This window comes from Sebastes umbrosus, chromosome 9, assembly GCF_015220745.1.
Source record: "Sebastes umbrosus isolate fSebUmb1 chromosome 9, fSebUmb1.pri, whole genome shotgun sequence".
NCBI lineage: Eukaryota > Metazoa > Chordata > Actinopteri > Perciformes > Sebastidae > Sebastes > Sebastes umbrosus.
Window position 1 is genome coordinate 29939603 of NC_051277.1, and position 14738 is coordinate 29954340.

The 14738-nt window shown below is 38.7% G+C and overlaps 1 protein-coding gene across 5 annotated transcripts in view; it reads left to right on the top strand.

Annotated features, from left to right (window-relative positions):
* csnk1a1 (casein kinase 1, alpha 1) overlaps positions 1–14738 on the top strand; it is a 34357-nt gene that overhangs the window by 4748 nt on the left and 14871 nt on the right. For 4 of the 5 annotated variants that reach the window (XM_037780035.1, XM_037780034.1, XM_037780037.1 and 1 more), the window contains exons 3-5: positions 5784–5910; positions 6564–6662; positions 12490–12573. In XM_037780035.1, the coding sequence (XP_037635963.1) occupies positions 5821–5910; positions 6564–6662; positions 12490–12573 (273 nt within the window). In that variant the 5' untranslated portion in view covers positions 5784–5820. The remainder of the gene's footprint in view (positions 1–5783; positions 5911–6563; positions 6663–12489; positions 12574–14738) is intronic. The other variant, XM_037780038.1, reaches the window with a different exon arrangement.

The window sequence follows — 14738 nt, forward strand, 5'->3', positions numbered from 1 at the left end:
ACAAAGTATTGGATGTGCCGGACAGAAAATTTGACATTTGAGTGGTGTTGATTTTCTTTTCCCTGTTCTAAATCTGCCTAACAGCGTTCACATGCACGCCCTTATACAGTATAAAGTACAGCTGGCACATGGCTGAAAAGACACAATGACAGTGACGCCACTAAGGAAGTGAGTTGTAATAATAGGTTGTAAAGCTAGGATCAGTATCATGAATCAGAGGTTTTAATAACAATAACTTCTGAAGGCTTTGAAACAAAGCTTTTCCTCCTTTACTGTATTGTAGCAGGGACTGTTCATTGGATCTTTGCACTGGTAATGCTGAGTTAATGTTGCAGCAAAGTCTTGTTAGAGCCTGTCCAACCTGCTGGTCCTGCTGCCCCTCCTCCACTCTTTACTACAACCCGGCTTACCTATCAGACAGTTGCCGCCTATCATAGTTTCAGTCTTTTCCTCATTCTTGCTCTGTTTTTTCACACTGACAGAAACAACTCCCTATCTAATGTTTGTTTTTTTGTTGTAAAAAAACATTATTGTGATTAACCCATAATTGGTCAATAATAAAACAAAGGAGGCTTCTTTTAAACAAATACATTTTGTTTTTCCTGTCACTACTTAACAAAATATTAAACTATAGATTGTAGTCCTGTTTTTTTGTGAAAAATATTAACATTTTTGCGGAGTTGACCTTTTGGGATGTAAAAAAATATTTGAATTTGAGTCAGCACTGGCATATGCCAGCAAGAATCACAATGGCGCTTATAAGTGGTGTACTGTATATGCCAGTACAACAACTGTGGCATACAGTAGGCAACAGCAGCAAACACAAATGAGCATATGCCACTGAAACATCATACCACTAGCCATTCATTAGCACTGCAAAGGACACGCTGTTCTATCTGTTATGTGCATGTTTTTGACTGGCCAAAACGAGGCTTTGCTGGATAATATGAATTAATGTACTTGCCACATATGCCTGCATTTTGTTGAGGCTCTGGATGTGGCTTCAGGCCTTGTTGTTATTGACAATAGCTGTATCAAGCAAACATGACCTCCTCATTCATTTCAGTTAGCTACCATGGATGACATATAAGACCGCCTTGGTGTATTTCCTGTTTTAGGAGTTTTAGGAAACTGGGGGGAGTTACATTCTACAATGAAAATCTAATACTGGTGGACATTTTATGGTCTGATTATAGTTTTTTTTTTTTAATTCTGTGTATAAACTCTACTACGCTTAGACAAGTAAGGAAATTAATGATTCAGTATTTCTCCACTAGAATTTTAGTCCTGGCAGTGTGGAGAGGGCTTTGAAACAGCATTGTTTCGACTGTGTTGGGGAAACAAAATGTACAAGTTAAATGGTAAATGGACTTGCATCAGCGTCTTTCTAGTCTTCCGACGACTCAAAGAGCTTCACACCACATGCTAACATTTACCCCATTCAAACACATTCATACACTGATGGCAGAGGCTGCCATACAAGATGCTAAACTGCTCATCAGGATCTAAATCTAATGCTCACTCAACACAGATTGCCTGTCACAATAACTACATTTGTTGGACAATATATTGTCCCAGAAATAATTGCAATAAAACAATGATATTGTTATTTTAAGACCATTTTATGCCACTGATATATAAGTATAATATAAATAGCATAATAATGCAAGTAGTAGACACCCTTTAAAAGAGCAATTCACTTTTAATTCGTAAAGATATTCAGACATCGGAATGTAAAAAAAAATCAAATATTCCAAATAATTAAAACCAAATAAATATATAAAATGGACACTTGGGCTCTGTTAACAAAAATGTGCTATGTCTTATGATGGTTGGAAAAACCCTGCTGTTTATTTTGGCATCATGTTGGCTAAAATGTTGGTGAAATTGTTATGTAAACACAGCGGGAGATATTGAGGTTAGCAAAAAAGATTGAGGTCATGTCCATATATCATACGATAAGTCAATATATAATATAATTATTGTGACAGGCCTATTCACACACACACCGATGGAATCTGTATCAGTTGCCCAAGGACACTTCGACATGCGGATTGGAGTAGGATCAAACCTCTGATCTTCCGATTAGTGGACGACCCGCTCTAACCCCTGAGCCACAGCGGCCCCAGTTAACAGTTAATAAAATGTGTCAAAATGCAAGCAATTTAAAAAGACTTCTTGGCGTCAGGGGTATTTTCTGGAAAAAGGGAACTCAAACATATAACCTCAGTCTTTCTAGAATCACAGCTTTTGCCCTGGCTCTGCTTTGGCACCTAGTCTCATGGTATTTTAAACACACTTGAACTCTGTTTTGGTGTCAGATAAACCTTAAAACTCACAGAGCTTATGCTCAAACTAGACCTTCTGGATTGTATTTGATTTTCCTCACCTGTACCTGAAGTAACATGCCCACACTAGTGTAGTCCCCACCCTCATGCTGTATTCGTGCAACGTCGGTAGAATGGGAAGAACAGGAAAATCCATTTTATACAGGTTAAAGAAATGGATCCAATGGTGAATTAATATTTTATGATGTTGAAAAACCTTGTTGTTAGATGGTGTAATGCACCTTTTTTAAACAGTGTTTGTGAAGTGTGTGAGTATGGCTTAGCTTCCCATTGTCCACTCATCACCAGAATGTTTTAGATCTAAGATATGTACCATGTTTCGAGTAAGGAAAGGCTTAGCGTTTCAGCTTTTGTCTCTGCTTGGCAATAGCATAATCAAGGGTCATGCACCATTTATAACAAGCAAAGTACAAGTAATTTAATCGGAGCACATGGTGATTAATGTTGTGTACTTTGCCTACTTATAACACTACTCCTAATCCGATTAATTGAACTATTTTCTCAATATGTCTTTTGCTAATTTGAAAACTGGAATATGACATACGTTGACCCCATGCACTTGGTTGTCCCGTGTTACAGTGCCTCCTTGAATGGGTTGAGACATTTCTCAGGCTTGATAGCCTTGAGGCCTTATGGTAATGGTAAAAAATAATAATATAATGGCCAAATAAAGGGTAATAGCTATTCTCAACCTGAGTTAAAAAAAAAATACACCCTGTTTTCATTATGACTGCTTACAACAAATTCAATTGTGTATTATAAAATACTGTAATGGCCAACAATGGCATGCATGCAAGCAAACAGGTTTTTAAAGGGAAGATACTGTTTAATATTTTCTTTTTACTGCTTATAAACTAACAACATAGCTATTTGAGTCAACAGAATATTGTAATTCTCTTTAAATACACCCGCATGTGTTGCTGTTGAAATATCAAGGCCTTTGAATGTGTTACATTAGCTTAGGCTTAAGGCACTGGGGGATGCTTAACACACATATAGCATAACGTTTTAGTTTATCATTGTGTTTGTTGTTGTAGTGATGAAATTTGTTGTGTTTGCACCTTTTGTTGGTACTGCTCTGTACTATATGCTTTGAGGCTTGCAGATATCCTTTTAGTTTGCCAACCTCAAAGCTGAGATATTTCCAAACAGAGCTAAGGCTCTGCAGCAGCTACCAGCCAGCTAACTTAAAGTCTGTGAAACAGCATAGTGAGTGTGAGGAGGAGGGGCTGCTGCTCCAGTGATGGGGAGTGGTGTGTGTGCGTGTGTACATAGCTCCTTTTCAAAAGATAAAGGAAGTATGTCAGCATATCGGATATGGATAGAATCAATAGAAATTAATAATGTTATTAATCATTGTTGTTTTTTCCTTTTTGTATTAAGAGATTTGAATTACTGCACACTCTCATAGATCCCGCCATCTTTAAAACTATTTATCGGTCCCAGCAGAGACTGCAGGATAAGTGACTTGTTTTATTTTAACATTAAGAACAGCGCTACTGCCTTTTGGGCAGTCTAATCACAACCGTGAGCATAAAATACAGTCCGTGTGACCATAGGAGGCCTATTGCAAGCAAATCAGTGTCGCCACAATATGCATTACATCTGAGCAAAAGAAAGTTTACTTTTTTATGCAATCAGAACAGTGGGATCTGCGTTTGGATTTATCACAGTACCTGTAACCAACATCATAGCACTACTTGAAATAAAGTATTGGCCGAGTTAATCTTTGCATGTGAACTATTAATTAAAAATCAGGTGTTTTTGAGAATCGATGCATTATCACAAATCATAACATCATGATACTCTATTTTCAATACTTTCAGTCTGAAGCTCAGCACTGGCCTGTGGTATAACCAGAGAGGGAGATATTGAGGGGCACTATTACTCCTGATTGAGGATAACAAGTTTTTTTTGGCATATTCAGTGAGCATGACTTTTTCACTGAGCATGCTCCGTCTCTCTGGTCTCTGTTGCAGAGAAGCTCAATCACTCATGTCCCCTTGTTAATATCACCGTTGACCAGGTTGGCCTTCAGTTATGGCATCTTACAACGGCAGCTGGTCCGGACGACATCCGTCCTCACTCTTCGAAAACATGCTGATCTGAAGGATCTCATCTTCTGTACCTAGAATACCAGTGATATGAAAAACATCATGTATTGTGCCGGTGCCTCAGAAAAAAAACTGCCTGGGAACTTAGTGACCCACTGCCCTGACCTCACATGTTATGAAATGTTTTGAGAGGCTTTTAGTAGAGCCCCTTAAAATACAAGTCCACACATTCCAAGAGAGGTGGTGTTGATGATGCACTGCTACCCATGCTGCTTACTGTACAGTCATTTTAGAAATGGCTGGTAATTCTGCTCATGTTTTTTTGACATTTGATACAATACAGTACAGCCCCACACCCTGGCCTAAAAAAATATTTAAGTTTAACCTCCATAGTTCCACAATAGGTTGGAGTTTACATGATCTTATCAAGGGACCTTAGTGCAGACCATAGCATGTCAGACTAAACGGCAAAGTCTGACGTAATTTTTACTAAAACAGGTGCTCGGGACGGTTTTGTCACCTTATTTATTCCCTTTTAGTCAGGCTGGGCAATGTGGCCAACATATTCTATGCGGACATAGGTCCACGACATAGCTCATTTTCTGGTAATTCAATAAATAAGTAGTAAATATTTTTCATTTATTTAAGAACTTTAGTGCAAAATGAACTAAAACTGAACTGAAGTGAAATTATAGAGGAAAAAAAATGATTAAATATTTCCAGCTATACTCTGACTGTTTACATGTATGCACACAAATACAGAGTAAGCAGATTAAGACAGTAGATTGATTTAACGCCTCATATGCGGGACTCCCCAGCCTGCCATGTGTAGCTCAGACACCTCCAGCTGGCTGTTAACGAGGCTCTATTGGCACAGAGAAGTACTCGTATCGTACCAAATGTAAATACTTGTACTTGTACTCGGTCTGAAAAAAAGTGGTATCGGTGCATCCCTAGCCCTGGTATATGTGCTTGTTATCAATTCAGACGACGTAAATGTGTGTCATGATATCTCTATGATTCCATTGAAAGACAATAAATGATCATATTGAATTATCCACCAGCCCTGCCCGTTACACAGCCGATTGTAGAAATAGCCAGGTATCTGAACTTGACACTTGTATAACTTGGATGACAAAAATGCTGATTTTAACTTTTGAAAAAGAAAATTGGGGCCGTCACCAATTCTCATCAGAATTAAACAACCATAAAGTTGTGTATTTATCCGTGTATCGATAAAACGACCTTTACATTTCCCTTTTCATAAGAAAGCAGAGTGTTAGATCTGTGTTCAACCTATGAAGTTGGCACAGACGATGTGCTGTGATTGATTCAGACTGACCACAGACCCAACCTCATAACATCCCTTTTGTGTCCCCAGGTGGTATGGCCAAGAGAAGGACTATAATGTCCTAGTCATGGACTTGCTTGGACCCAGTCTGGAAGACCTCTTCAACTTCTGCTCTCGTCGCTTCACCATGAAGACTGTTCTTATGCTGGCAGACCAGGTAGCTAACACTTATACACATCCACCTCTATGTAATCTCCTGAAGCAGTGAACATGCCTGAGAGTCATGGTTAAATACAAGTAGTAGGTTGGCGCCGCCGCCTCTCAGCAAAAAGGTTCTGGTTCCAACCTACTAGCTCTGTGAGTAAGGAGTAAGCATGATCTCGGCCTTGGTTTCCTGTGGGTACTCCAGTTTCCTCCCACAGTCCAAAGACATCCAGGTTTGGGGAATAGGCTTTTTCACAGCAGACATTTTGACATGTCATAGCAGGAAAGCACAGGTAATTAATAACATTAACAAGGACTGCGTAGCCGATGATGTTGTGCAGGCTGCTTCATTGGCTTGGCTTACTGGAATACTTCAATTAATGTTGTTATGTTAATAATGTGTTTTCCTGCTATAACAGGCCAAAAGTTCCTTTATGAAATTGGTCTATTGGTGACTTTAAATGGCCCATATTTGTGAATGTCAGTGTGAACGCATCTATTTGATGTCCCTCCTACATCCCTGGAGAGGAAAAGCTGTTTGTTTACAAGTTGAATCGATGGACCCACTTTCATTAAAATGTAAACCCATTTCAGAATGTGGAAAATGGGAAGGATGGTAACTAAGTTTGAAATATTTAACCGTGGCCTTCTTTTTTTCACCTTCAGATGATCAGCAGAATTGAGTATGTACATACAAAGAACTTCATCCACAGAGATATCAAACCAGACAACTTTCTCATGGGCATCGGCCGTCACTGTAACAAGGTAAGACCTTTCCAGGTCCTATATGTACTGTAAGTATGGCTTATTGAAGCTCTCTATAGAGCTGTTTGGCAGACAGCTGGATGTCATAGTAGCCATGTTAACTTCACAGCACTGGTCCCTAACTGATCTACAACTGTAGCTTTAGTAAGGGGCGGACTCTCCTATTACCTCTAAAAGAACCTTTTAATGGCTACGACCGCTGCTGCTGATTCCGAAGAACAGGAGGAGCTCTGAAAAATGTAAGTGCTGTATTCACTACGCAGTCTCGACGGCAGAGTTTGAAGTCAAGTTTCCCCAGTTAAAAAAATAGTACAAAGTAATACTCATTTATCATGTGCCACTCAAGTATATATTTATCTAAAACTAAAATCGACATCATCAGTGTCTGTATCATTAGTCATGTATTTCTTAAAAGTTTAAGGTTTCCATAGTTTCATTGCCATATCAGTTTTATAATCTTTAAAGTCACATTGTGTGCACGCCTGCATGTAAATCTTGAAGTACAGATATGCATATGCCTTTATAGATCCAAGAGAATGAGTTTGGAGATGGAACCTTTTTCAAATTATAATGCCAATAATAGATTAAACTAAAAATGAACCTACATAAAATGTTTCATGTGAATAACTCATTTGACAACTAGATAGAAACTTATAATACTATGGTAACGATATTCAATTCCATAATTGTTCTCAGTATATTAAGATGACCCAATATCTAAATGGCAACAGCTCCTTCATCATTAAATAGTGTAAGATGCAGAGATTACATCTCATGTCAAAATGTAGGCTACACAGTTAATACAGGCAATAAAGTGATGCACAGCTCAGTTTCTGGACTGGGAATCACAAGGTAACTCACAATACATGGAACAGTTGGATACTATATATGTTTTAACTGCATGTTTTCATAGAATATTGGAAGGCTGAGGAGAAATGATGTAAATAAAGTGTTAGTCTTAGTCTACTGTAACATACAGCTGTCTAATGGTCAAGATGCCTGTAGTGAAGGAAGGTCACCCCTCTTGTCTCATAGCACAGCAAATTTATAAACTTTGTTCAAATACTGTGACTTTATATATAATATTATAATATAAAATACCCGTGACAGACCCAAATGGTGTTTTTTTTTTAATTTTGGAAATTCAAATAAGGCTTTCGAAGATTGACAACAGTTCCCTAGCGCCAATTATCGTTCATTTTGCACTTATTTTTGGTGTGAAAAGAACATTTAAAATAGTATTTGAGTGATACGACTTCACCTGGGAAAATATTTTTGTGTAATTTGGGTGAACTGACCCTTTAAGCCTGGCCACACTAATCATGATAAATGTAAGAACTTTCAAATTGTTTTCCAAAAGTTTACCATCCACACTAACATGCCAAAACAAACATCAAATGTCTTGAACAAAATAATCTAATTCCCCAATGATGGGGATGATGATGATGATGACCAATATGATCAAATTAAGACCCTAGTTATATATATATATATATATATATATATATATATATATATATATATATATATATATATATATATAATAATAATAATAATATATAATAATAATAATAATAAACAACTTCAAATGATGTAATTCCCTCCTCATTATACTGGGTTTACTGGATTCTTACTCAAGAATTGATTCTGCTTTCTGGACAATGATGCTGTTTTTTTCTAGCTACCCACACAAAACAAATATTTAAGCGATTTTATGTTCTTGTAATGTAATTTGTTTGCGTCTGGTCAGAGGTGTGTGTTATCAAGTTGCCTGGAATATAAATAGAATATTCTGTGCCCATTATTTTGAGCCCTTGCAGACAGGCAACGTCAGGTTAAGTTAAAGCATGGGATTTATATTTTACCAACTATCTGAACAGCATGTGTGCAACCACAGCCCAACCTCCACTGATGTTTCCTGTTTATTTGACAGCCAGCCTTTCATCCCTGACACTAGCTCTGTTTGTTTGCAGACAAATGTTCATTTGTTGACAGTTAGGGTTCAGGCTAATATGGATTATTTCAAATATGATGGAATTGTTTTAACTCAATTGCTTTGAGGATTATTCCATTCCAAAACTGGGTGGGTAGCTATACAGTTGTGTGGCAGAATTTATTAAATTTCTTCTTTTTAAATGTTATTTTTTTCATATACTTTTACATACGCTGTATGATCATGATGCAGAAATATTAATCCATTTTAAACCATATCTGTGTGCTATTGGAGGTTCAAACAGAAGTCATAATGGTCCTATGTTGCGTTCACACCAAGTGAATTTTCGCATCGCTTTACTCCCGTGAGTTGGACTGCTGGGATCATTTGTGTTCATGCGCATCACTCGTGCTAGACATGCCGGAGAGGATAAAGGGCTTGTCTCCATAGATGCCAACAACTTTTCTTTCTGTCATTTCCGCCATCATCCTTGGAAGGAATGACCACTGTTGCTGCTTTGTACATGTTGTGGAAGTCCTAGATATGACGGAAAACCAACCGTCGTCGTGTCAGGGTTCATAACATCCCCCTGCACAGCGCGCTAGCTCAGCTAATAGCGAATTGTTGCAAACAAGTGTTTTTGTTGAGCTGCCTCCTAGTGAGGGCTCTTAAATGACTTTAGTTCCCTCTAGTAAGCAGTGTTCAAGTGTATGTGTCCAGGGAGTTTATTGTGATGGGAGAAACGGAAGTGTTGAAGCGGTGATGCCCTGTTGTTGACAAGGTTGAAGGCTGTCTTAGTGCAGACTATGGAGCCTTCGTATTATTATTATAAAGTACAGACGTAACATAATCCTCAGCTACACAAACTAAAAAAATGCGGTCTGTATGTATGTGTAACCATTTAGCTTAGTTTACCATGTATCTTAAAAAGCAGCCCCTCCTCTCTCTTCCAGCGGTACCTGCAGATGTTCACATCAGCAGAGGGAGGTCACCTACCTAATGACTAATGATGACTGATGTCTGATTTCATTCTTTTTAAACTTCACTCAGTATTTTGATGTGGGGAATATGATATATTTTATTAACATTTTAGGTTGTTTCCAGTGAGATATTATAGAGTTCTGAATTTAAAGACAACCAGGCTGACATAAGTATAGCTAATATGCACACTTCAATATTTTTTTATGTATCGCAATTATTACCATCATCTCAATATTGAACGATGATATTGCACATCGCAAATTTTCCTTATATCGTGCAGGCCTAGATTTAATTGCAATAAACGGATCAAAATGATGCCGAAATAAAGCAAGAACTGAGACTTATTACAAATCTGCATCATTATGTAGATTTGTAAGAAGTCTCAGTTCTCGCTTTGTCAGGTCTGTCAGAAAGACGGCAAGCAAACCACTTTTAAAATGCTTGTTTTCTGACTGGAGTTCGGATCGATCAGTGCCAGGCTATGCTAACATTGTAGCTGCTCCATCAGCACTCAACATGACACCATCTAGGCATAAATACAGCAGCGACGTTGTTGCTTTTACCATAGACTGTCTGGTTTATACACATTAATTTATACACATAGTTCCGTCCAGTGTCTGTACAAGTAACAAACTGTAATAAGTATTGTGAAAAATTGTGCAGTAATATCTTTACAAGCACAATTAGCACCAGCACCTGATAAGTGCCAGTGCTGATATTGATGTGCTTAGGGCCAAATGGTGCTGTTCAGTATCTTGCTGCCCAGTGTTGCCTCTCAGCTGTATAATGGTTTAGCATTTTGTATTCATCAGGCACTTGCACATGTGTTACAATTGAAACCCTTGATTTGTAGCGGTCACACTGTTGTGTGTTTTTAGTTGTCTCATGTGCTCCCTCTGCTCCTGCTTTTGCCATAACATTTCTGACTATATCGTGTATACCTCTGGCTCAGGTTAGTCTAGGGCTGAGTACGGTTTGGGTCTCACATGTTTGCTTTGTAAAACAGGTCTCAATACACCAGTTCATGTTGCAGATTTGATGGGGCTCAAGAACTAATGCATAGCACAAGCTTGTCTTTGTAGAGACACTTTGTCCCGAAGCCGGGAATGCTGCTGTTTGGAGTTGGGTTGATTTCCTGTTTTGCTGGTCTGGCTTGGTGTATGAGCTAACACCGGTTTGATTTTATGCAAACCGGCTGAACAGGCATTTGTCATTATGACATGTTCTGGCAAATTAAAAAGTAGCCAAGATCAGCAATCAGTGCCAACGGCACATTGAGTAACATATTATGTTTGCTTATAAACAGACTAACCTCTAGTGTCTGACAGGCCGTGCAAAATTTATTGCAGATCCGAGGCCGGAAATATAAAGGAGATGACATTTCAGTAAATGTGGGAAGGGAAAGAGACGATGGGCGCACGTTGTTTGTTTACTAGAAAGTTGATGTGTTTTTTGGGTTGACAAGACGGGTTTCCGCCAGCCAGTATATTGCAAGACCGGCAGCCCGTAAAGTTAGCAAGTGTGTGGTTGAGAGAGATGATGATGAGTATGAAGTTAGTAGTATCGTTATAGCTGTGAACGTAGCAGTGCAATAAGCGTACAGTTTAGGCTGTTTGTCGGTGAGCAAATGCTACAACTCCTCAAGACCCAGGCCAAGTTCCTGTTTCTTGCTTGCCACCTGCTGATTAAAGTGAAGGGGTTAACCCTGAAGTTAGCAACAACTTCGCCCCAGACTCACTTAAAGTGGGCCAGCTATTCTTATTTTAGTGACAAGCCACTCCTCCAAGATTTGGTGAAACGGCTGGTGAGTCGAGTCCTACACCTAGTGGCAAAATTCGGTATACCGGTCCGGTGTTTGGCTCAATATCAAACTGGTTTGAAAATGTTTCCAACAGCCCAACCCTGCTGTTTGGGCACCATTGTTCCATAGCCTATGGTTTAGCCGGTGTAACTACACAAGTACTTGTTGTAGTAATTTGTGCTCTAGTACAGAGTCTGTGCGTACATTGTTGATTTGTTGGTTTCTAAAATGCCAACTAGCTCAGCAATAAACCAGCACAATATCACACCTAACCGAATGCATGGAGCTTTCGTCTATCATAGTGACTGATAAGTGAGAACAGTTTGAGTTGGTTAAGTGTACAGTTCATCAGAAGACACCTTAATATGATACAGATGGTAACATAGTCATTTACACAATTTACAGCTGGCTCATTACCCATTTTTCTCCAATACTAACTCGACTCTAGTACAGATTTAACCCCTCATGTCTGTTTATCTGCTTATGATTGAAGTTTTTTTTTAATGTAAACAAGAGGCAGGAACTCTCCCTATGTTAGTGGTGGCCTGTGAACAACTCGGTTAAGTTAATATAAACGTCACTCTCCAGGGGCCTCTTAAAGCTTTCTTTGTTAGCAGATATGTTATATGCACCATTTGTTTTGCTATGGAAGATAGAGGATAGAAAACCATGGACTCTTTACCATCTGCTGCCAAAATCCCCTCTCCCCCCCAGGTCTTCTCTGAGCCATGGTGTTGCCTGTCTGCACTGGCCTTTATTGTCACTGTCAGACATGATATTCACGTTTCCAGAGACACTTCTGGCTTGTTGTACAGGGTTGATCTTACCATGGTTGTCCTGACAGAAGACAATCACAGTCATGTGGTTTCTTCTAGACTGATAGCCAGAATGATCATATCTGTACCACAAAGATTTAAAGTGGATTTTTTTGCCTGTTTAGGTCCAGCCTTGGATGGGCCTATCCTAGCTGTATAGGACACTGTTAGTTGTATCAAAGGGAGAAAAACCATGTGGGTGCAACCAGAAGTGCCTGTTGTACTCATGAAAACTGTGACTGAAGGTGGATAGAGGCTGTGTGATTTTGACCCCTGCCCCTCTACTGTCTGCCCTAGTGTTTAGACTCGTCAGTGGGGAAGAGGAAAAGAAGCTTGGCTGTTAGCTCTTCTCAGGACCCATCTTTCTCAGGATTAAACCAGGTGTGACCTTTACCACAACACCAGCTGCCTCACAACAGCAGTTGTCGCTTTGCAATCATACCTAACTACACTGGTTTAAAGTGAATCAGACCACCAGCACCCTTCTTGCATTCATAATACCCAATGTATGTACTCCCCCACACAGTGTGCACTTCATTACAGTGGGAGAGGAAAGCAAACTTTACTTCAGCATTTTCCGTTGGAGCAGCTATTGTCCCTATTTGTTGTAATAAAGCGTCCCAGTCCCTCTACTTGTGACTCAAATGGCTTCTTGCCTCCATTAAAAGCCAGTTTCTGTCTCTTTTAATGTGATGTTTTTCCTGGCCGCAGTGAAAGCAATTATCAAAGTGGAAGACGATTATTCACTCTAAAGTAATTGATATCAAACCAAAACCCGATCTCAGAGCTAAGGCAGTATTGAACTCAATTTAACCAGATCGTTATATTATTAGATAGCAGGCTAGCTGACTAAGACTTAGCAGGCTCACAGATCTGAGGTTTTCATTAGCAATCGTACTAATAAATACAAAAGCTTATAGATGAGTAATAATATTATACAGTACCACATAATAATTTTATATTGTATGTAAAATGTATATATTTTATATTTATTTCCATGACTCATTTCATGAAATCCCAGCTGAGCTGCATATTGGAACAGAAAAAATCAACACTAAAATGTTTGCAAATAAACAGCAACACTAAAACAACTCTTTAAAATGCAAAGTGAGCCTGTCATGGGTGTCTTAATGGCGTATGGCTCACTTTCTAATATCTAGTGTTGGGATATAAATTAGAAAGCAGACAGAAACAATGGGAACATCTAAAAAGAGGTGGTGGAAAACTTTTGCTGGAACATAAAATAAAATGATCTTCGATTTATAAAGGTGTTTTATGTAAAATGTGTGCCCAGCTTGTGCAGCAGTCTTCAAATATAGATTATTTTTAAGAAGGTGAAAGTGTCCTGTTTCTCACTAAGATACAAAGAGAAGCTTAGCTACTGTGAATCTGCTTCATCAAAGTCTGAGTAAAAACTCACCTTCCCTTGTTAAGAAAATTGCCTACTTTGTTTTAATCCACCGCAGACCCACCTAAACCAAGGAACCGGCACCATTACAACTGTTCATCTGCTTCATGTGAAAACATTTACGTGAAGAGTGACATTTCATTTTTGTTTTTTTTCAAGAATGAAATGTCTTTGACCAGCTCAGCTTAACATGATATGCTGTCTAATTTCCCATGGGGGTGTCATAAGGGCATGTGACTTTCATTCATTTAGCGTTAGCCCCACAGGGCTTTCAGCAGACAGTTGGTTAGCAGTAAGCATCATTTTTGATAACTTAAGTTAGTTGTGCGACAAACCTAACAACATTATTTTCTTCCCGGAGGTTCCGAAGACTATTTTTAGGCCAATGTAAATATCACATGCTTTACCAGAAATTAGCCTTTCATATTGGCTGCTTCTGCTGTCCAAACATGTTGATTAGTTCTTTTCTTCTTCTTTTTAGATTAAATTGTATTTGTTTCAATCTGTAAAGTATAACCTGGATTTTTCTGTTTTTTAAACTTGGTTTCATTTAAATTTTATTGGTGTTTTACACGGTGAGTCGGTGAAATTGTGCAAGCAAAAGTACCCATTGGCAGCACTGTAAATCCATCAGAGAAAGCCTAAATTACACAAACTAGGAAGCCTAACTCCAATCAGGGCTTGAAACTAACCTCAACTGTACATTTAAAAGCAGATAGGTAAACTTTTCCCTGAAGCAGCTAGCAAGTTGTAAAAGGTAATTGACTGGCAAGTATGGTGATGTACTTCAGGTGTACTGGGGAGGAGGTGCTCCTAAAATTTCAGAAATGCAGTCTAGTCACACCTGTAGTTTGTCTGAATTTACCAGAATGTCAAGACTCAGTATGTGTAAGCTGCTATTCCAGATTTTCCGGTATGGTCACATTTGGTCGTAGCATGTTTTTAGTGTGCATGCACAAGGGTTTTCCATATATTGTGCAAGGTGGCAGTATGCTATTGTCCTAGTTTCCATGTTGTGGTAGCGTCAGTGTGTTTGAAACACTTTCTCAATAGGGTTTCTCTATAATAATGCGTAGTGTTTGAGGAGAAGGGGATTTTTCAACTTCCAATTCACTTCTGGTTGTTTTCCCTTTGATAG